The sequence below is a fragment of the Bubalus bubalis genome, chromosome 6 (assembly GCF_019923935.1).
Source record: "Bubalus bubalis isolate 160015118507 breed Murrah chromosome 6, NDDB_SH_1, whole genome shotgun sequence".
In the NCBI taxonomy this organism is placed as follows: domain Eukaryota; kingdom Metazoa; phylum Chordata; class Mammalia; order Artiodactyla; family Bovidae; genus Bubalus; species Bubalus bubalis.
Window position 1 is genome coordinate 105,926,453 of NC_059162.1, and position 20,066 is coordinate 105,946,518.

Consider the following 20,066-nt stretch of genomic DNA (forward strand, 5'->3'; position numbering starts at 1 on the left):
TTAGAAGGGAGTGAGAGGAGAAGGTGAAGAAGCAGAGGGGAGGCATGGAGGTGAAGAAGCTCTTGGTCTGTTCTTGGAACTGCAGTTCCTCATGTGAAAACCCACTCCTGGCTCCTCTTGCTTGAGGTCCTTCTGTGTGTTTCTTCTTGCCAGCTTGGTACTCAACACTCAGCTCTAGTCCAGTGCCACCCCACGGTGTTCCCTTGACACGTCCCCGACCTGCTGAGGCCTTAGATGAGGAGAAGGGAAGTACACTTTGCAGACAGACACACCTAGATGTCATCCCACCTTGGGAGTCCTGGGTGTGGTCTTGTGCAGATCAGCCACCTTCTCTGATCTTCAGTGTTCTCAGCTCTAAAATGCAGTGAATAATGCTTCTTTCTCAGGGTTGCTGTGGTTGCCAGCCTCCAACATGGCTCTCAAAGAACCCTGCCTCCTGGTTTTCACATCCTCATGCCCCCCCACCCCCGCCATGGGACAGAACTGGTCTGTGTGACAATAGGGATGCTGTGTCACTTTCAAGGTTAGGTTATAAAAGACTGCAGCTTCCATCTTGGGCTCTGTGTGTGCCCTGCACCCCCCACCCCCAAGTGAGCTCATCCTGAGGGAAGATCCTGTCGTGAGAGGTCCACAGTGGGAGGCTGCTACCCTCAGCCCCAAGTGTGAGCTGAGGATCTTTTCGTCCCAGTCAGGTCTCCAGGGACCTCAGCCCCACCCGACAGCTTGCCTGTCACCTCATGAGAGACCCTGAGCCAGCACCACCCAGTTAATCCCTGGATTCCTGACCTTCAGAAACCATGTGAAATAGTAAGTGCTGGTTGTTCTCAGCTGCTACGTTTGGGGTGATTTGTTACACAGCAATAGCTAACTAGCACAGTTAAGTAACAATGAACAAAAACGCCCAGGATACCCCCACCTCTGCCACCCTGCCAAGAAACCATGAACAATCTGAAAACAGGGACCAAACTGGCTCTCATGCCTTCCCCCCAGCTGTCCCCCCACCCCTGTGTGACCAGCTCTCAGGGCAGACTGGCGACGCTGAGGGAAAGTGGAAGCGGTGGGAGGCAGGGAGCACTGAGAGCCAGGGGAAGGAGACAGAGCAGGGCCAGCCTCCCAGTCTGTGCGGATCACACTCCCCTCCCCTGGGACCCAAGTCCCCGCAGGGCCCTGCCTGGAGGACCATGGTCTCAGCAAGTCACTCTCAGGCAAGAAGAACCTTGTGAACAGGTGACCCCCCCTCCCCATCCCAGTATCGCCACCAGAGCAAGTCCAAGTCCACTCATTTCACACAGGCTCCAAGTCTGCAATTCCACGTGAAAGACCTCTAACCTGACACATGACGCCCGGCGATCCCCTGCCCCCCTGGGCCTCAGTTTCCTCATCTATGCAGGGTGGCCCTGAAGGCCTTTCCAGCTCCCACCAAAGAACGTGCCCCCCACCCTCCCCGCCTGCTGGTGGCCCCCCACCCCCAACCCCGGGGGTGAGGCGGGCTCAGGAGGGAGCACATGGCCAGTCCTCACAGGCACGCACTCCCCGCGGGACAGAGGGCGTGTGTCACCATAACCACGTCCTTCTGGAAAGCTCCACAGCTCAGGTCTTTCCCTGGTTGACCTGGAGGAGCCGCATCCTCCTTGCTCACATCTCCTGGGATCTATTTTTGGCCGTGGCAGGCTTGATGTGGTGCGGCAGGCGGGTGCCGCTTTTAATTTGGGCTCTGAAGCCGGCTGAGGTCTGGATGGTAATTATGAGCATGGACCCATTTATGGAAACAGGTCCTGAAAAAGTCAGTAATGAGAACTGACTAAAAATGCCCCAGGATGAAGCAGCGCTGAGATTCCTGGGTGGGAGGGAGCCCTTCAGGAGGCAGAACTGGGAGGTGATGGAGTCCGCAGCTCTCCCGGGACCTGGGGCCGCAGAGACTGGGTCTTGTCTTAGGTCTGAGGGGCCCCGTGGCATCGTTACCGGTGGAACCAGCCAGACAGGCCCAGCCTGTCTGCCTCCGGGGCCCCGAGGGAGCCTGTCCTCCTTGTCGGACTGTGAACAGAGGCGAGTCCCGCAGCAAATTGAGAACATGGGTCCTTCAGATGGAGGCCTGAGGTAACCTGCAAGCCACTCCCAGACCAGCAGGACACCTCACTTCAAGGGCTCCACTGCTGAACGCTGAATCGCTGTCCTGGGGACCAGGGGCCCTTGGGAAGAGGGGCCAGACATCCCCTCTCTGGGCCCCGTAGACATGAGGGACTGGATGAGCAGAGCACTGAAGCCTCCCGTTTCCACCCAGTTGTTCAGTCTCTGCCTCCAAATTGGTCACCGTCCAGAGGACAGATGAGCCAGGGATGGGGACCCTGGGACAGGGAAAGGTCTGGAGAGACTGGCAGGCTGATGTGTGGGGTCAGGGGAGGGCAAGGGGGCTGTTACAGCTGGACCGAGAAGAAAGTAGTCTTCATACTTGGTGGGATGGGGCAACCCCTGGGAGAGGGCTTCAAGGAGGGTCTCCGGGGTAGTGTGTTTACACCAGAGGGTCCAGGAGACCATGAGGATGGACCAGGCCAGCTCGGGAGGCCTGGAAGCAGAGCCAAGCTTAAGACCCTCCCGTCGGCCCTGAAGGGCTGGGGAAGGGCTTCAGGAAGGACTGTCAGGGCAGAAGATTCCAGGCTCTTAGCAGCCACAGCAAACTGGAGGAAGTTGGTGTGTTTTGAAGTCTTACTTTTTTGGTCAGAAAGAAGGTTCAGATTATCCGGGTGACTGTAAATTTTGTTGAGAGCACAAAAATAGCCAAAGCCTATGTAGGTTTTTGGGCGGTGGACGTAGGGTGTGGCATCTGGAGCTCTAGCCTGTGAGTGGTGGGTGCAGGGCCTCAGAAGTGGAAAGGCAGAATGAGGATCATGGACATGGTGGCAGCGGCCGCCTCCTGCCCACAGAGGGCCCTTCCCTCAGCCGGGGAACCTGCAGCTGGTTTATCAGAGGCTGGAGGAGAAGGCTGAGGCTCCAATTAGCACTCACTGGTGAGTCATGTCCGCTCATTGTTCGGAGGGCCACATTAAGGTGATCCAGAAGGTGAATTCATGTGCTGCTGCTTCCCCACACAGAAGGAAATGGCAACCCTCTCCAGTATTCTTGTCTGGAGAATTCCATGGACAGAGGAGCCTGGCGGGCTACAGTCCATGGGGTTCCACAGAGCCGGACATGACTGAGTAACTGAGCACACCCCCTAGACAGAAAAGCTGGATCAGTGATTAAAGATTTTGGGCAGCTTTTATAATTTTTGAAAAACAAAAATGTGCCTGTGGAGCCAGACGTAGCTTAGTCTTCTCCCTGTGCCCAATGAAGAGCTTTGTGGCTGTCCTTTCATATTTTTGCCAGTGTGTCTTTAGAACTCTTGTGTCAAAGAATAAATTCAGGATATTGCAAAAGCATGTTGCCAAAGTCCTCTCCATGGTTCCTATCAGCACCATAGATGGGAATATGCACAACAGCACTTACTTATTTCCTTCTCGCAGGTCATGCTAAGCACCCACGGACAAGCCCCCCAACCCCTTCCAATTCCTTGAGCCCAGGTCGCTCTGTAGTTCACTTACAATAGAAATGACAGCCTCTAGTTTACTTGTCTTGTTTGTTTCCATTCTGTCTCCCCCATTAGACTGGAAACACTATGCATGCACCATCTTTTAAAAAAAATATTTAAATTTATTTACTTGGCTTCACTGGGTCTTAGCTACAGCATGGTGGTGGTTTATTCACTAAGTCATATCTGACCCTTGTGATCCCATGGACTGTAGCCTGCCAGGCTCCCCGTCCATGGGATTTCCCAGGCAAGAATACTGATATGTGGGTTGCCATTTCCTTCTCCAGGGGATCTTCCCGACCCAGGGATTGAACCCGTGTCTCCGACATTATAGGTGGGTTCTTTACTGCCGAGCCACAGGGGAAGCCCCAGGATCTTTAGTAATCACATGTGGGATCTAGGTCCCTGACCAGGGATGGCCCCTGGGCCCCCTGCATTGAAAGCATGGAGTCTTAGCCACTGGACCACCAGCAAAGTCCTTTGAGTGCACTGTCTGGTTCTGTCTTGTTCACTGCTGTGTTCCCAGTCCTCAGAACAGTATGCTTTCACGTACAGTAAGAACTTGATAAATTTGTTTATAAATTGCACTTGATAAATGAATGGATTAATGAATGAATGAGAGTGCATTTATTTAGATAACAATCACTCAAAATCTCCCCTTCCCCTCCACCCCTTGACCTTGGAACTGCTGACACAGCCTCTCACATCTTCGCTCAAAGTTAGGAGAATGCAAGTCAAACTCATCCCAAACTCCTACTGAACAGCCATTCCTCCCAGTCCATTGCCTGACTGTTTACAAAGTTCTTTCATGATCTCGTGAGGAAAGCTGGGCTGTCTCCTCATTCTCAGTTCACACAGGAGGAGACCAGGTCCAGAGGGGAATGTCCATTCCTGGTTAGTTCAGGGACAGGCCTGCAAGGAAGGAAGCCCTGACCCTTGGCCAGAGCCCTCTGGGCTGCCTTAGGCTGCCTCCCTGGCCGAAGCAGGCTTGGTCTGCACAGTTAACAAGGGGGACAGAGGTGCCAAAAAATGTTTTCTTAGAACACCAGCTTTTGGAAAAATCTCTCTCCTAACTCAAGGCCACAGGCACTGAAAATCCAAAGTGGCCTCTCCCTCCCTCCCCACTGACCCTAACCCTAACCAATTTCTAATGAAAATAATTTTCCTAAAAATGTCCCACCGCCAGCGCTTGCCTGGAACAGCTGGGGCAGGCAGTTTCCTGTGCGGGAACTATGGGATGGGGGTTGGGTGGGCATCGCTTTCACAAACCCACAGCACAGAAGCTGGGAGCTGAGGTCAGTCCAGGGGAGCAGGGCTCTCTGGACCCAGCACATGTGGGCCCCCAGGTCAGCAAGGGAGGGAGGCCACAGAGCTTGGTGCCCACGGAGCTGGCAGGTCCGTGGTTGTTCCCTCAGTCCTGGATCCAACGTGAGTCAGTGTTAGGCCTGCAGACAGGTTCCCAGGGACCCACCTGTCAGCCCCCTCTGTGCCTTGGGGGCAGATACACCTAAGGATGCTTTGAGAGGGGTCCGGCACAGGGCAAGGCTGGGCAACCCCTTTTCATTATTGGGGTCACTCCCTGGAACAGCCAACAGCCTGGACCTATTCCACCCTGCAGATCAGGGCTGCTTCCATAGCCACGTAACAGAGGTGGTCTCTGCAGTTACCTAATCCATGGAAATTGTCCCCAAAGCTGTGTATGTGTGTGTCTGTAGGGAGGAGGGGACTCGTGTGGTGATATTCATGGCAAGCATCACTCGGTGAAGGTCGGGAACCCTGCCCTCCACGCCCTGCCTGTGTGGGAGGACCTGGATCTGCCCGTGTCATGCTGCCCACGAAACAGCCTGGCTCTGGGTGGGCATTTGCTGCGGGTCCAGCCCCCTTCAGACGATGGGGGTTCTGTTCCCTCCTCCCTGGTCTGGGGATGAAAAGCCCATCTCCTTCCCAAATACGTGTGTCCACTGGCCCCGCCCAGCACAGCTGTTTGCCCATCCCTGGACCAGGTCCCCACCGCGAGGACAGGAAGTACTCCCACATCCGCCTCCAGCACCAGCCTGGTGACTTGTGGTCGCTGAGTCCAGTAGCCAGAGAGAGAATTTTTAAAAAGACTCACAAACATGTAATTAAAATCTCAGTGTTGGTTTTAGGGGAAGGCTTGGGGTGGCTCCCACCCCTGCTTTGTGGAAACACAGATTTTTAGTGTTTGAAAGTGACAGGAGGCTAAGTGAGGCGCCCTAAATATACTGTCCTGGGCATTTCCGGCAGCTGGGGAAATGTGGGGTTTACTCCACTCCTGCGGTCTCTCGCCCAGACAGTGAGAGCAGCCCCGCCACCAGCCCGCCTCGGGTCCCTGCAGTCTGGGCTTTACCCTCGCCTCCACACACAGCTTCCACTCCACCCTCAGACCACGACCCCCTGCTGCCCAGAACCCTGGCCCTCCACTGGTCAGAGCAAAGCCCACGCTCCGAGGCCAGGATTCCAGCCCTTGCAGCTGGACCACAGCCAGACTCACACCGCAAGCCCCAGCTCCGCACACCTGTGCGTAGAGGTCCCCTCTGCCTAGAAAACCTGTCCTCCCAAGACTCCTTCCTGTCCTTCAAGGCCAGTCCAGGTGTCACCTCCTCCAGGAAGCCCCCTCAGATCACGCCATGGGACCCTCCAATTTCCCCCACACTTGACACAGCATCTTTGGGAGCTGTCATCTTACCTCACCTCTTTCTGGTCCTTTCCACATCTCCCTCAGGTCCCCTTCCTCCTTCCCCTTGTTCCTGTCCCCCTTTGCTGGGTGTTATGACTGTTTCTCCCTGGTGGTGCCATTGTTCCTCAGCTCTAGACCTTTACTAACACTGGTCCCTGTCTCTGTGGTGTCTTCTCCCTTGACATCATGGCACATATACGCTCACCCCCAAGGCCCAGCTCCAAAGTCAGCTACATGCCCAATCTCCCCTTACCTGCCATCCAGACACCAGCAGGCTCTGGGAGCCCCCGTCCCACTTGAGTGCATTCAGCTATTTCTCTTTTCTGCCTTGGGTCTGAGTCTGTCTCCCCAGAGGAGGGACCTGTCCTGTACTCCATCTGTGGGTACAGTAGGATGCTGAGCGGGGCAGGCTGGGTTTGAGGCCCGGGGACCAGACGTGGACGCTGCCCTGCGGCACTGCCACATGCTGGGTGCTGAGCCAGCCATCTCACCACACAGCTCTCGGAGCCCTCTGAGCACCCAGGAGGCAGAGCTGGGACAAGCCTGTTCTTGAGGAGGGAGTCAGTCCCGCCCAGACTGCCCAGGCCCCTGGCTCCCTCCCTGGAGCCCGAGCCCGAACCTCGACTGACCGCCAGCCCTGCTCTGTCTTGCAGTGGAGCGCGATCCCGCCCTGGGCCACCAGGAGCCCCACTGGAAGGAGTTCCACTTTGACTTGACCCAGATCCCGGCCGGGGAGGCCGTCACAGCCGCGGAGTTCCGGATTTACAAGCTGCCCAGCACCCACCCGCTCAACCAGACGCTCCACATCAGCATGTTCGAGGTGGTCCCGGAGCAGTCCAACAGGTGCCTGTCCCACACCCCCCCACACACCTGCTCAAGCCTCTGTCGGAGTATCTGGTCCAGACCTGGGGCACATTTCCCAGAAGACAGAAGGGGAGCTTCCTGGGCAGCCCACCCTCAGATTAGAAAGTTTGGCCCAAGGCCTTGTCTCACCATGGGGACAGGCCAGCATCAGTCCTGGATTCAAGTCCCCGCCTTGCTGTCTTGGCTGTGGGACCATGGATGGGTCACTGAGCTCCTGAGCCTCAGTTTCCCCATCTGTACACAGGCTCTGTAACATCTTTGTAGAGCAGACAGTGAGATAAGGCCTGGAAGGCACCCAGGCCAGAGCCAGGCGGGTAGATGCCCCACTAACGGTCCCCCGGCGGGCACTGGAAACACAAAGGCAGCTGTGCCGGCCCTCGGTTAATTGTTCTTTCGTGTCCACAGGGAGTCTGACTTGTTCTTTTTGGATCTTCAGACGCTCCGATCTGGGGACGAGGGCTGGCTGGTGTTGGACGTGACAGCAGCCAGTGACCGCTGGCTCTTGAGCCGTAACAAGGATCTGGGACTCCGCCTCTATGTGGAAACAGATGATGGTAAGACAGGGCTCAGCATCGAACCTTCCCCTGGGGGCTCCTCCAAGGAAGCCAGCTGCTGGCAGCAGACACAGCTGGAGCCCCCTCATTTGGCCCCGGAGGGCTGGCCTTTCTCAGTCGAGGTGACTCAGTGGGTAGAGGGCGAGGGTTCCTCAGTGCGGGACAACAGTAGGGCAGGTTGCTTGCCTTTCCAGGCCTCAGTTTCCTCACTTGTAAAATGAGGATTCGTGCCTTCATTCATTCATTCAGCAGGTGTTTGGGAGAGAGCCTCTTTTATCCTGGCAGTGGGACTAGAAACCCTGCAGGTGGGCCGCGTTGGTGTGTCTGAGGTGCAGCAAGGGGCTGCCGTGGCTGGAGCACAGAGGGCCAGGGAGCAACTGTGAGGAGGTTGAGAGAAGTGGTCAAAATATAAAATATGAAATCAGTATTATTTTATTTAAGAGCAATGGAGGCAGGCAGGATCTGATTCAGCTTTTTATAAAACAACCCTCCGAGATACTCCCCCGCACGGGGGTGTAGCTTCTCCCCCTCCTTCAGTGTGGGCTACACTTAGTGACCTGCTTCCAAGGTGTGCACAGGCTGAGGCAGTAAATTTAATTTACAGGGGAACCTCAGCAGCACCCTCTCAGCCAGGCGCTCGGGCTCCCGTGAACACCTCATGTAGCTCCCAGATGAGATGAGAACCCTTTAGCTCCGTGGTCTTTTTCCCTGAAACCCAGAACCCCAGGCTGACCATGAGAAAAACAGACACCTCGAAACTGAAGAACATGCCACAGAATACAAATACAAATACAAAAACTGTCAAGGTCATCAAAAACCACAGGAAATCTGAGAAATTCACAGCCCATAGGTGCATAAGGAGTCGTGATGACTAAGTGCTATGTAGGACCCTGGGTGGGATCCTGGAAAAAGACACTAGAGAAACTAGTGAACTCGGGTCAGTCATGGTGTTTAGTAAATAAGACACCAATGCTGCTTCATTAGTTGTAACAAACATTGTTCAGTCACCAAGTCCTATCTGACTCTTTGCAACCCCATGGACTGAAGCCCACCAATCTCCTCTGTCCTCCAGTATCTCCAGAGTTTGCTCAAATTCTTGTCCATTGAGTGGGTAACAAATGTCCTATAGTTGTTTAAATGTTAACACTTCCCAGGAGAAACCTGGTCTGGGTGTATAACTATCTCGGTGTATTTTCTATGAATCTCAACTATGGTTAAATGAAAAGTTCATTTGTCTTACTCATAAAATAAAGACCCCCTGACTTGAGTCAGGAGAGTAGACTCTGGGGGACAGAAGTGAAGTCAGAGAGGCCCCAGAGCCTCACAGGGTCGAGGTGGGAGCTGGGGTGGGGGAGCTTGTCCAGCGGCAGGGAACGGAGGAGGGTGCTTGGAGGAGGTGCAGGTGACAGGGCTGAGCCAGTGGCTCTTTTTAACAGGTTTGGTGGTGTTCTTGCCCGAGGTGGGGACAAACAGAGAAGGAGCAGGTTTGACGCAGGAAAGCAAGAGGTCTTCCGCGGGGCTGTCGTTGAGGCCCGGCTTGACGCCCGTGGAAATGTCGTTTCTGGACCGGGAGTGCTGGGGACACAGGTGTTGGAGCCCGTGCCCCAGAGGTGGAATTTTGGGGGGTGGGCTGCGACGGGAGTACCGTGGCTGGGAGGAAGGGTGGCGATGGAGAGGGCAGGAGGCCGGCGCCCAGGCTTCCCGGGAGGGACGTCGCCTCCGCGTCTCCGAGTCAGGCCCGGGATCCCTCTGGTTCTCCAGATGATCCAGGCGGTCCCGCCTCCCGCCTTCGCGGCCCGGGAAGCTCGGCCCCTCGGGCCCTCGGAGCGCGGAGACGGAGTGGAGCGGCGGGAACCAGCCGGGTGGACGCATCACGGCTGGGCGCCCCCTGCTCTGTGACGCGCGGGCGGGGACGCGCGGTTGCCTCCTGTCCCCGCATGTCGCCGCTGGGCCCGGAGCCCGAGCCGGAGCGGAGCGGACGATGGCGGCCCTGCGGCTCCTGGCGTCGGTGCTCGGGCGCCGGGTCCCCGCCGGCCGCTCGGGGCGCGCGCTGGCGAAGGGTGGCGCGTGCGGCTTCGCCTGCAGCGCCCGCGCGCGCGCCAGGTTCTACACGGACCCGGTGAAGGCCGTGGGAGACATCACTGATGGCTCGAGGATCATGATCGGGGGCTTCGGGCTCTGCGGCATCCCGGAGAACCTGATAGGGGCGCTGCTGAAGACCCGCGTGAAGGACTTGACAGTGGTCAGCAGCAACGTGGGGGTGGAGAGCTTCGGTCTCGGCCTTTTACTGGGGACCAAGCAGATCACCCGCATCGTCTGCTCCTACCTGGGGGAGAACTCGCTCTGTGAGCACCAGTACCTGGCGGGTGAGCTGGAGCTGGAGATCACGCCCCAGGGCACCCTGGCCGAGCGCATCCGCGCAGGGGGCGCCGGTGTGCCCGCCTTCTACACCCCCACGGCCTACGGGACCTTGGTCCAGGAGGGAGGCGCACCCATCAGGTACTTACCAGACGGCCACATCGCCATCCTCAGCCAGCCCAGGGAGGTGAGGGAGTTCCATGGGCAGCACTACCTGCTGGAACACGCCATCACCGCTGATTTTGCTTTGGTGAAAGGGTGGAAGGCCGACCTGGCAGGAAATGTCATCTTCAGGGCCAGTGCCAGGAACTTCAACGTGCCCATGTGCAAAGCTGCCAGAACCTCCGTGGTGGAGGTTGAAGAAATTGTGGACGTGGGGTCCTTTGCCCCAGAAGACATCCATGTTCCTAGCATTTATGTAGATCGCATAATACAGGGGGAAAAATATGAGAAAAGAATTGAGCATTTAACCGTCCGGAAAGAGGATGATGAAATTTGCACGTCTTCAGATAACATAAGGACACGGATCATCAAGCGGGCAGCTCTTGAATTTGAGGATGGCATGTACGCCAATCTGGGCATCGGCATCCCTCTCCTGGCCCCCAACTACATCAGCCCCAACATCACCGTGCACCTTCACAGTGAGAACGGGATCTTGGGCTTGGGTCCCTTTCCATTAAAAGAGGAGGTGGACGCAGACCTCATCAACGCGGGCAAGCAGACAGTCACCCTTCTTCCCGGGGGCTCTTTTTTCTCCAGTGATGAATCATTTGCCATGATTCGAGGAGGACACATCAACCTGACCTTGCTGGGAGCCATGCAGGTTTCCAAATACGGTGACCTGGCTAACTGGATGATACCCGGCAAGAAGGTGAAAGGCATGGGGGGTGCGATGGATCTGGTGTCCAGTTCCAAGACGCGAGTGGTAGTCACCATGGAGCACTGCAACAAGGCCAACGAACCCAAGATCGTGGAGAAGTGCACCATGCCACTGACTGGGAAGCGGTGCGTGGACCGAATCATCACCGAGAAGGCCGTGTTTGATGTACACAAGAAGACAGGGCTGACCCTGATTGAGCTCTGGGACGGCCTAACAGTGGAGGACATCAAAAAGAGCACAGGGAGCCCCTTTGCCGTCTCCCCGAGCCTCAGACCCATGCAGCAGGTCAAAATGTAGCCCGAGAGTGAACCTCGGTCCCCGAGCGTGTGCTTCTGCCGTCACCTCCCAGGACTGCATTCCAAGGAGGCCACAGTCACATTTGTGCATTTCACCAGCATCTGGCGGGCTTTGTCCTGCCATCCCAGGCTGGCTGCCCCTGGATAGCCTAGGTTCTCTCAGGAGAGACGTGCCTTTAATTAAAAACCAGAGGAAAGCAAAGACGTTGACCTTGTATGTCCTGTGAATTCTGAGAAAGCTCTGCTCCCATCGCCCTCCTCACTGTCTGTGATATTTACATTAAATTCTATGCGGTTTGAGATGATCCCATAGAAGGGGTTTCATTGAAGTGCCTGTTGGCACGAATGAATCATGAACCATAGGGAAAGTGACGGGGGAGGAACAAATCCACCCAGAGTCTGCGTCTGGAGTTTCCTAGAACCATGAAAACATACACACGTAAATGTGAATTTGTGATCAGGAGAAATGCTGTCTTAAAGAATGACTTTTTTTTCCTTTGGCCCCTTTGACTTTCCTTCTGGACCTTTCATTTTGTCCCTAAGGTTTCTTTTCATTGTAGCCTCACCTTCTCTGCCCCCTATATTTCTCCTTCTTGTAGCTAAGCATATGTCTTTAGAAGGGAAGCAAGAACATCTCAGCAGCCAGTAAACTGGTCATAGGGGCAATTGAAGGGGGAAGAGACTGTGAGTGCCGATATTCTGCAGGGAGGTCTCCTCTGAATAAACAGTCCAGCCGTGTGCTTCCAAAGGCTTTGGCTTAGGATGGAAGGGATCTAGAAACCTGACAGATGGACTTCAGTGGGTTTTCTCATCTCAGATCATCCAGATCAGACACTGGACCCTTCCTCTCTGTTAGAGGGCCTAAACTGGCCTTTTGTTCATACTCCCTTGAAATTCAACAGGGGCAGAGAGGTACTTCATCCTGTATCCACAGTCTCACAAGCTAGAGAGAAAAAAATGTGTGTGTGTGTTGGGGAGGGGGGTTCAAACTCAGGCCTGCCATGGAACTCAGGCTTTCTCAGTGTGGCCCTAGGGCTGCACAGGAGCTCGTGTTCGTGGGTAAGAACACGAAGCTCCAGCTGGTCCAGGAAGGCCTTTTGGAGAGGCCTCCCTGGAGCCTCACCCTGGCAGGAGGCCCAGATCCTGCAGTGGAGACAGTGCACCTGAAGGGGTGTCAGGGGACCGTCACCAGGTGGGCAGGGGATGGGCGTCACTGGATAGACGTTGCAGCACCTTCTGGGGCTTCTGGAGATGAGGACCTGACTGCCCTGGGTGTCGGGAGAAGTCTTTCAGCAGCATCCAGGACAGGCAGAGGTTTCCAGAAGCAGAGCAGTGAGAGGGCTGTTCAACAGTAGGAAGAAGGAAAAGCTCTGAGTTCCTAGTTCTCCTGGTGAGGAAACAACCCGTGGGACAAAGGCAGGTCACAGCTGGCTTCCCTCCCAGGCCCCCAGGCGTGCCCGGTCACAGCTGGCTTCCTGCCCAGGGCCCCCAGGAGCCCAGACTGCCCTTCACCTTGGCACGAGGGTGCCATCCATGGCAGCAGGCTGAGGGCGGGCAGGGGCTGCAGGGAGGCTCATGTGGCACCCAGGGCAGAAAGAGGCCTTGGGGAGGGATGGGAGCAACCTTGGCCTGGCCCAGGGGCAGGGGGATGAGTCCCCGGGGATGGGATGGGCAGGGGAGCTACCATGACACCCAGGCCCTGATGGGGAGGACTCAAACATGGGGGAGGGTGGAAGTGTCCGGGGCCCGCCTGGCCCAGAAAAGCAGCATCTTCATCCAGGCCTGCAGTGGGGGAGGGAAGGCCACAGTGTGGCCCCCATCTCCAGGCGTGGCCACACATCCTCGTCCCTGCAAAGGGACAGCGTGCCTGCCGGCACCCTCACAGCTCAGGTCTAGAGCAGGGACTCTGGGCCCCAGAGGCTCCTGGAGTTCCTGCTCTGCTTTCTCGAAAGGGTCCTGCCAGAGCCAGACAGCCTGGGCACCACCACCTGGACAGTCCAGGACTGCCCTGTGACCCCCCCCCACTCTGCTCCCAGGAGACCCCAATACCAGACAGTTGCACAAAGAGAAGCCTACAATGGGCCCAGCCTTGGGTCACCCAAGGTCTCCCTGGCCCGTCTATGGACAGGGCTCTCCAGGGACTCACAGGACAGGGGGCTGCACACACAGGCCCGGAGGGTGACTGGGCCGAGGTTGCCTCAGGTGTCCACTGGGGAGCTCCACTCCAGTGCCACGTAGCCGAGAGCTGTCCACATGCCCACATCGCTCCATAGCCACCTCCTGGTGCCCTCAGGGCCTTTCCCTCTAGGGAGGGGCTGCTGTGTGTCTTGTGGCTTTGCCTCCTCACGGGCCGGCTCTTCCTGTGACCCTCACTTGTCGTGACCCAAACTCCCCGAATGGCTTCTCCCTGGGCCCCTTCAGTGTCAGCTCCTATCTCAGCAGAGTCATCTCTGCTGAGCCCTCTGATGGGCCCACTGCATGTTGTGGCAGGTGATGTCATAGGTCAAAGGTTAGTCTCTGGTCAGTTGGTTGTTGTCAACTCTGGCCCCTGGACTTGGGCGTAAAGCACAGCCATTATGTAAGGGCTGCCCTTTGAGGCGAGCTGTGTGTGGGGCAGGCAATGTCCTTGCCATGTCATGTGCAGTGGAGATCATGAGACCGACCCGCTAACGTGTACACTTGCTTCATACCAACATGCCTGTGTGTGTGTGTGTGTGTGTGTGTGTGCACATACATTTATGTGCACGTGTGTACATGCCTGTGCATCAGTGTTACAACACTGGGGTGAAATGTACGTGGAAATGGGATGCTCCACCTTGTGCTTTAAGAAATGTGACAGTGAGCTTGTACTCACATCCCTGTTGTTTAGTCTGAGAAAATCCCGTCAGGAAAGGAAATGACATTTTCCCTTTATGGAAAAGGAAAAGACAGTCTCATCTTTATGATGACAGCCAGGAAATAAGCTAAATGTCTTAAGATGAACTAACATCTAAGTATTCAGATCTACTCAAAGGAATTTTATCTATGTGAAATGTTCGTAGTTGAGACTTAAGAACCGGGAAAATGTTTAGGTGGAAAAATTGGGGGGAAAATATGGACTTCTTTGTTATGCGGAAAATGTTTTAAAAAATTATTTTATTTTGGTCGTGTGGATCTCTGTTGCTGTGCGTGGACTTCCTCCGGTTGCAACTAGCGCGGCTGCTCTTTGTTGTGGTGCCTGAGTGTCTCGCTGCGGTGTCTTCTCTTGTCTCAGAGCACAGGCTCTAGGCACACGGGCTTCAGCAGTTGCAGCTCTATGCTCACAATTTAACACGAAAAACGAAAGCCGAGAAAGAAGGAAAATGGTGTACTGTAGTGCAGAAGGGGTTTTATATTTTTCCTAAGTTTCTTTACAGTTGTTTTTATATCATTTTGACAATTAAAAAACAAGAGGTCACTGGGAATATAAACAGGTACAGGAAGATAGTTTTATTGGTGGAGCTGACTTTTCCAGGGATAATCAGTGTGTTTTTCCTGCATCCTCAGGCTTTAAGCGGATGTGGGTAAAACTCCACTTTTACAAGGATCACTGCTTTGAGGCTAAAGCCCCAGTTGTGTCTCTGCCCGCAGGCTTTTCTCTTTCTTCCTTTTTAAACCACAAACCTGGTGGCTAAGAACATAAGTGGACAAGAACTTGGGCTCTGGGATTAGATGCTTGTGTTTGAACCCGACTCTGGGACTTGGGGTAAATGTCTCTGCCTGCTGAGCCTGGGCCTCCTTTGGGGGCTTCAGGGGATGTGAACAGCCTGCTCCTGGGTGGTGCCAGCAGAGCAAGCACTAAGTCCAGGTCACCTCCCAGCCGGGAGGTGTAAATCCTACACTGATCCCCAGAAAGGATGGGGTGGGAGCTAGAGCCCTACGATGGAGGTTTGACCCTGGTTCTGAGATCCCTGGCAGTGGGGCTCTGGGCTGTCACTGAGCAGCTGTTTCTCGGTGAAACAGAGCTTCATGGTCCAGGGTCACCGTGAAGACCGGCTGAGATCGTCACGTGAACGGACTGAAAGTTTTCCACCTGCGCGCCCTCAAACATCATGAATCCTCACCCTGTGCTGGCAAGGCCCCTCCCTCACCCATAGAACCGCCTGCCCAGGCAGGAGGCAGGCTGAGGTGGGGAGTGTGAGGGGCTGGGGCTGGACTGGGAACTCGGGTCTTCAGAGGAGGAAACCCAGGCCCAGTGGGTCCCCCAAGGCCTTAGCCTCGAGCTCCTGGCCCGCCCAGAGAGGTCCCCGCTGTGTCCCCGCGCAGCACCCGCCCTCGAGTGACCCCTCTCTGTTCTCTCCATCTCAGGGCGCAGTGTGGATCCTGGCCTGGCCGGTCTGCTGGGGCGACAGGCTCCGCGCTCCAAACAGCCTTTCGTGGTCACCTTTTTCAGGGCGAGCCCCGGCCCGGGCCCCGCCCGAGCCCCTCGGGCAGTGAGGCCCCTGAAGAGGAGGCCGCCGAAAAGGACCAACGAGCTGCCGCCCCCGAACAAACTGCCGGGGATCTTCGGTGAGCCTGGGGACGGAGGCGGGGACGGAGCCCCTCTGGCCTCAGCGCGGTCAGGCCGACAGTCACCCCGCCGCCTTTCCTGACACCCTCTGCCCTGCCCCCTGCGGAGCGACCCCCCCACAGTCTCCAGGGCTCTGAGCATCCACCCTTGCTGTCCCCGCCACCCCAAAGTCCTTTCTCTTCCCTCGGGGGCTCAGCAGGCCTCACCCTGGTCTCTGTCAGAACCAAGGGCCCCTGCAGGGTCCAGGCGTTTGTGTGAAGGTCACCCCATCAGGCCGAGCCCCGCAGGATCAAGGCCACCAGGGGCCCTTTCCTTCACGGGAACCAGCCTTTGCTTGACCTCAATGGGAGCACTTGTCCTGTGGAATGGGCATGGCAGGAGAGGTGGGGGAGGTCAGGGTGACTCCGGGGCGGGGAGAGGGAGGAGGAGGGGCCGCTGGATGGCTGAGGGCCCCCGGGGCTTTTACTGGATTATCAGGATCCCACAGGCTGAAAGTCAGGGGAGGCTGGGCTGAGTGTGGGGTGACTGCCACCAGAGGGAGCCATCCAAAGTTCTTGAACTGGGTCATGGCACCAGCAGAGCTGCAGACATGGGCTTTAGGAGACCAAATGGGTTAGTTTCCCAGCATTTACTATTGAACAGACGTGCGCCTCATGGCGCCCCCCACCCTGGGAACAGCAGCCCAGCAAAGCCCTTGCCCCTCGTGTCCCTGCAGACGACGTCCACGGCTCCCACGGCCGGCAGGTGTGCGGTCGGCACGAGCTGTATGTGAGCTTCCAGGACCTGGGCTGGCTGGTGAGTTCCGACTCTCCTTTCCAAAATGACTGTCCCCACCTGTGTCCCAGGGGAGGTAGACCCACAGAGAACTTCGTCTTTATTTTCCTCTGTTTTCCAAGTTCTCTAAAGGGAGAATGTGTTGCTTTGATAGTGAAAAGTGCTGTTTTGTAAAACCATGACTATGGAGACTGAGTCCTCAGCCATAAAATGTCCCAGCTGCAGCAGGGAAGTGAGGCCAGGGTGGGCAGTGCCTCTGGCGGGGCTGTGACTGGGGGCAGCAGGGGAGGACACAGCTGCGTGCTAATGGCGCGTGGAGGGGACGAAGCTCGTGTCCAGCTCAGTCCACCAAGGGACTTCAGTGGATGTCTGACCTGGGGGGAGCACTCTGCCCCGGGAGGTATCCTGAGGCTGAGGGAGGGAGGGGGCAGCCCTGAGTCGTGCTGTGACAGGTGCTGAATGAAGGGCTGGGAGGGCACGTGGATGGGACTCACCTTCTCCCACTACCCCTCAGGACTGGGTCATCGCGCCCCAAGGCTACTCAGCCTATTACTGTGAAGGGGAGTGCTCTTTCCCGCTGGACTCCTGCATGAATGCCACCAACCACGCCATCCTGCAGTCCCTGGTCAGTACCGCGCCCTCCTGCCCGGACACCTGGGGGAGGGGATCGCCCTGGGGAGGGGGCGTGCAGCCAGGAGGTGACGGTGGACTGCTGTGTCAGGGAGCCTTCTTCACGTGGAAACCTTCCTGCCTGCACGTGCAGTGAAATCCCACAGCCGTACAGAGACGGGTCCCTGTGTGGCCACTCTGTATGGAGACCCTGCGCCCAATGCACCTGAACAGCGTGCAGCAGGCTCTTGCTGACTGGTGTGCACACATACACACGTGTGCACTCCACGTGCACACGGGGGACATTCACATCCATGGGGTGGGCCTGCCTGCTGGTGGTAGGGTTGGCACAAGGCATGTGAAATTACATTTGTGTCGGAAGGGAGGAAAATACCATTATACCCATTTGGCAGAGGAGAAAACAGAGGCCCTCAGATGCAGGACTATTCCCCAACGATGCACAGCCAATAAGTTACAGAGCCTCTGATTTGGTCTCCCACATGGATCTAAAGTGAATTGAATGGAAAGGCAAATTAGGCTTCAGGTCAGTCTGTTTGGTGCAGATAGGGCAAAGACCGTCCTCTCTGTCGATCACGTGGTGAAGCCTGGTCCAGGATGGACTTTCAGAACAGCTGCGCCCTGGTGGTGCTGACTCCTGTCTTGAGGGTCCCAACCCAGGAAAGGCCCTCCCAGGTTTCCAGCCACTTAGAGCCCCATAGGCGGCTGGCACAGGTGGGCAGCATCGCCAGGTTTCTTTCACGTGGGCCTATGAAACTGGAGCCCAGCCACCCCAGGTGGAGGCTGGGAAGTTGGGGAGCAGTGTTACCACAGCCCAGTCTGGCCGGACATCCCCACAGGGGCCTCAGGTCCCCCTGGGGCCTCAGAGAGGCTCTGGGCCCCAAAGCAGCCTGGTGCCTGGCTGATGGTCCTGGCAGCTGGCTCCAAGCTGGGGCTCCCAGGACAAGGCTGGGCTCTGGGGACCCCAGGCCAAGCTGCTGGACAGACCCCCCCTGAACCCACCCCCTTCATCACATGGCTTCATCCTGGTCCTGCTCATCGGCCTTGGTGAGGGCTGGGAGGTTCCGTGGATGGAAGCAGGTTCCCTTTTCTCTCAGGCCCCGACTGACTTAGGTTGCCTTCAGGGCCCATCCCTGTGGCGCCCTAATGAAGAGTCCAGTACGAACTGCAGCTCATCCTGCCCGAGTCTCTGCATAAATATTTGCATGGAGGCTACAGTAGCTTCCTCAGATGGACTGTTTTTAGGGGTAGAGCTGTTTGCAGGAGGGTAGCAGGGACTCCCGGCCCCCTCCCCGAGTCGGGTCCCAGCCATGTGCAGGTGACTCGGCCCCTGTGCCCCCAGCAGTCATCCACCCAGAACAATCCCTGCCTGGAAATTGTTACAAGGGTGGAGGTGCTTCGAGAAACAATGGTGTTGGACACCCCAAGGGTGAGCCTCAAGTCTGGGCATTGCGAGGTGTAAAAGGGACCTCCATCGGCTCGCAGCCTGGAGGGGAGGATGGACCAGAAACAGCTCCTGCGGCCAAGACACGAGGCGGGATGTTACAGAAGCGATCAGGGAAGAAGGAGGGGCAGAGAGGGGAGGGGAGGGGGAGGCAGTGTTGCAGCGGCGCCAGGCCGGCGCAGGCACAGGTGCGGGGGACCCGCAGGGTCAGGGTCCTCCCATCTAAGCGGAGGGGCTGTGGCAGGAGCCCCAGGAGCTCAGTCTGGGCCTGAGGGTAGTGGGCAGGGCGGACGTCAAGGGGGCGGGGCCGGGGCAGAGTGCAGGCCAGCACCTGCCCGGCGGGCTGCGGGGGGAGGGGTGCGGGGGGCAGGGAGGAGATGGAGCTGGGAAGGGGACAACGGCGGAGCCCCAGGCGGCAGGAGCTGGGCGCTGGGACGGGGATCCCGGGAGGAGTCCGAGGTTCTCACGCCTCTGCCCGCCGCCCCCTCCCCGCCAGGTGCACCTGCTGAAGCCGCACGCGGTCCCCAAGGCGTGCTGCGCGCCCACCAAGCTGAGCGCCACCTCCGTGCTCTACTACGACAGCAGCAACAACGTCATCCTGCGCAAGCACCGCAACATGGTGGTCCGCGCCTGCGGCTGCCACTGAGGCCCCGCCCCCACCGGCCGGCCCTCCGCGGGGGCGGGGGCCCGGAGACCCCCAGCGCCGTCCCAGCTCAGGAAGAGACCTCCCCAGCGCCGTCCCAGCTCAGGCAGGGAGGCAGCGAGGCACCTCTCCCCTGCCCACATCCTGCCAGGGGCTGGTCCTCCCCAGGCCCTCTGCCCCATCGCGTGCCTGGTGGAACTCTGCATGGTGGTCATCCAGCAGGGTTCTATCCCAGCTCCCTCCCCAGAGGCTCAGGCTGACTGTTCTTTGGGGTTGACAGAGTCCTGTCTGAGGACCTACTCTTGTCCATTGCTGGCGCAGCTGCGGGGGCTGTGGGGTGAACTGAGGCACCTTGAGCCCAGGATGGCCACATCTGGCCCTTCACCATCCAGGACTGGGTTTGGGGATGTGCAGACAGGTCCTGGTCCATCTCCAGTTGCCTGACCTTCCCAGGTGCAAAACTGGGCATTTCTGGGCACTCAGTGTGGAGTCATCCTGTTTTCTATATTTGTGGGTCTGAATGACCAAACTGTTGGCCACAAGGAGGCATGTGGGTCACCTCCAGAAAAAGCTGAATGAATAGCATGATTTAGGGCCAAGGCCAGTGTCAATTACCTTTCCTGTCTTCCTGCCTTGATTTGTCTCTGCTGTCGGGGGAAGACGTGCCTTGCATGGACACTTTGGTGAAAAAAATTCTTGGGGGCTTTATTGACCCCATCTATCAGTCACTGTGTTGAACCATCAGGAGTTCAGCTCTGTGAAAAAATTACCTTTTCGCTGAGCCCAGTATGGTGGATACATCGGGTGGCCCAGGATGATAATGCCCAGTAAGGGT

At 57.1% G+C, this 20,066-nt stretch overlaps 2 protein-coding genes across 3 annotated transcripts in view; both read left to right on the forward strand.

The window, feature by feature from the left end:
• BMP8B (bone morphogenetic protein 8b) overlaps positions 1-19,594 on the forward strand; it is a 29,349-nt gene extending 9,755 nt beyond the window's left edge. For both annotated transcript variants that reach the window (XM_025289029.3, XM_044945208.2), the window contains exons 2-7: positions 6,917-7,106; positions 7,533-7,681; positions 15,542-15,742; positions 16,459-16,538; positions 17,032-17,142; positions 19,085-19,594. In XM_025289029.3, coding sequence (XP_025144814.3) covers positions 6,917-7,106; positions 7,533-7,681; positions 15,542-15,742; positions 16,459-16,538; positions 17,032-17,142; positions 19,085-19,234 — 881 coding nt within the window. In that variant the 3' untranslated portion in view covers positions 19,235-19,594. The remainder of the gene's footprint in view (positions 1-6,916; positions 7,107-7,532; positions 7,682-15,541; positions 15,743-16,458; positions 16,539-17,031; positions 17,143-19,084) is intronic.
• On the forward strand, positions 9,640-13,745 carry LOC112585707 (succinyl-CoA:3-ketoacid coenzyme A transferase 2, mitochondrial). Its single transcript, XM_025289028.3, has one exon. It carries the CDS (start codon positions 9,663-9,665, stop codon positions 11,214-11,216), a length of 1,554 nt encoding a protein of 517 aa, XP_025144813.3. The 5' UTR covers positions 9,640-9,662; the 3' UTR covers positions 11,217-13,745.
• Positions 19,595-20,066: the final 472 nt, after the last annotated feature.

Bases quoted from the DNA above. Each gene is read 5' to 3' on its own strand.
- LOC112585707 (XM_025289028.3), top strand. From the start codon at position 9,663: ATGGCGGCCCTGCGGCTCCTGGCGTCGGTGCTCGGGCGCCGGGTCCCC.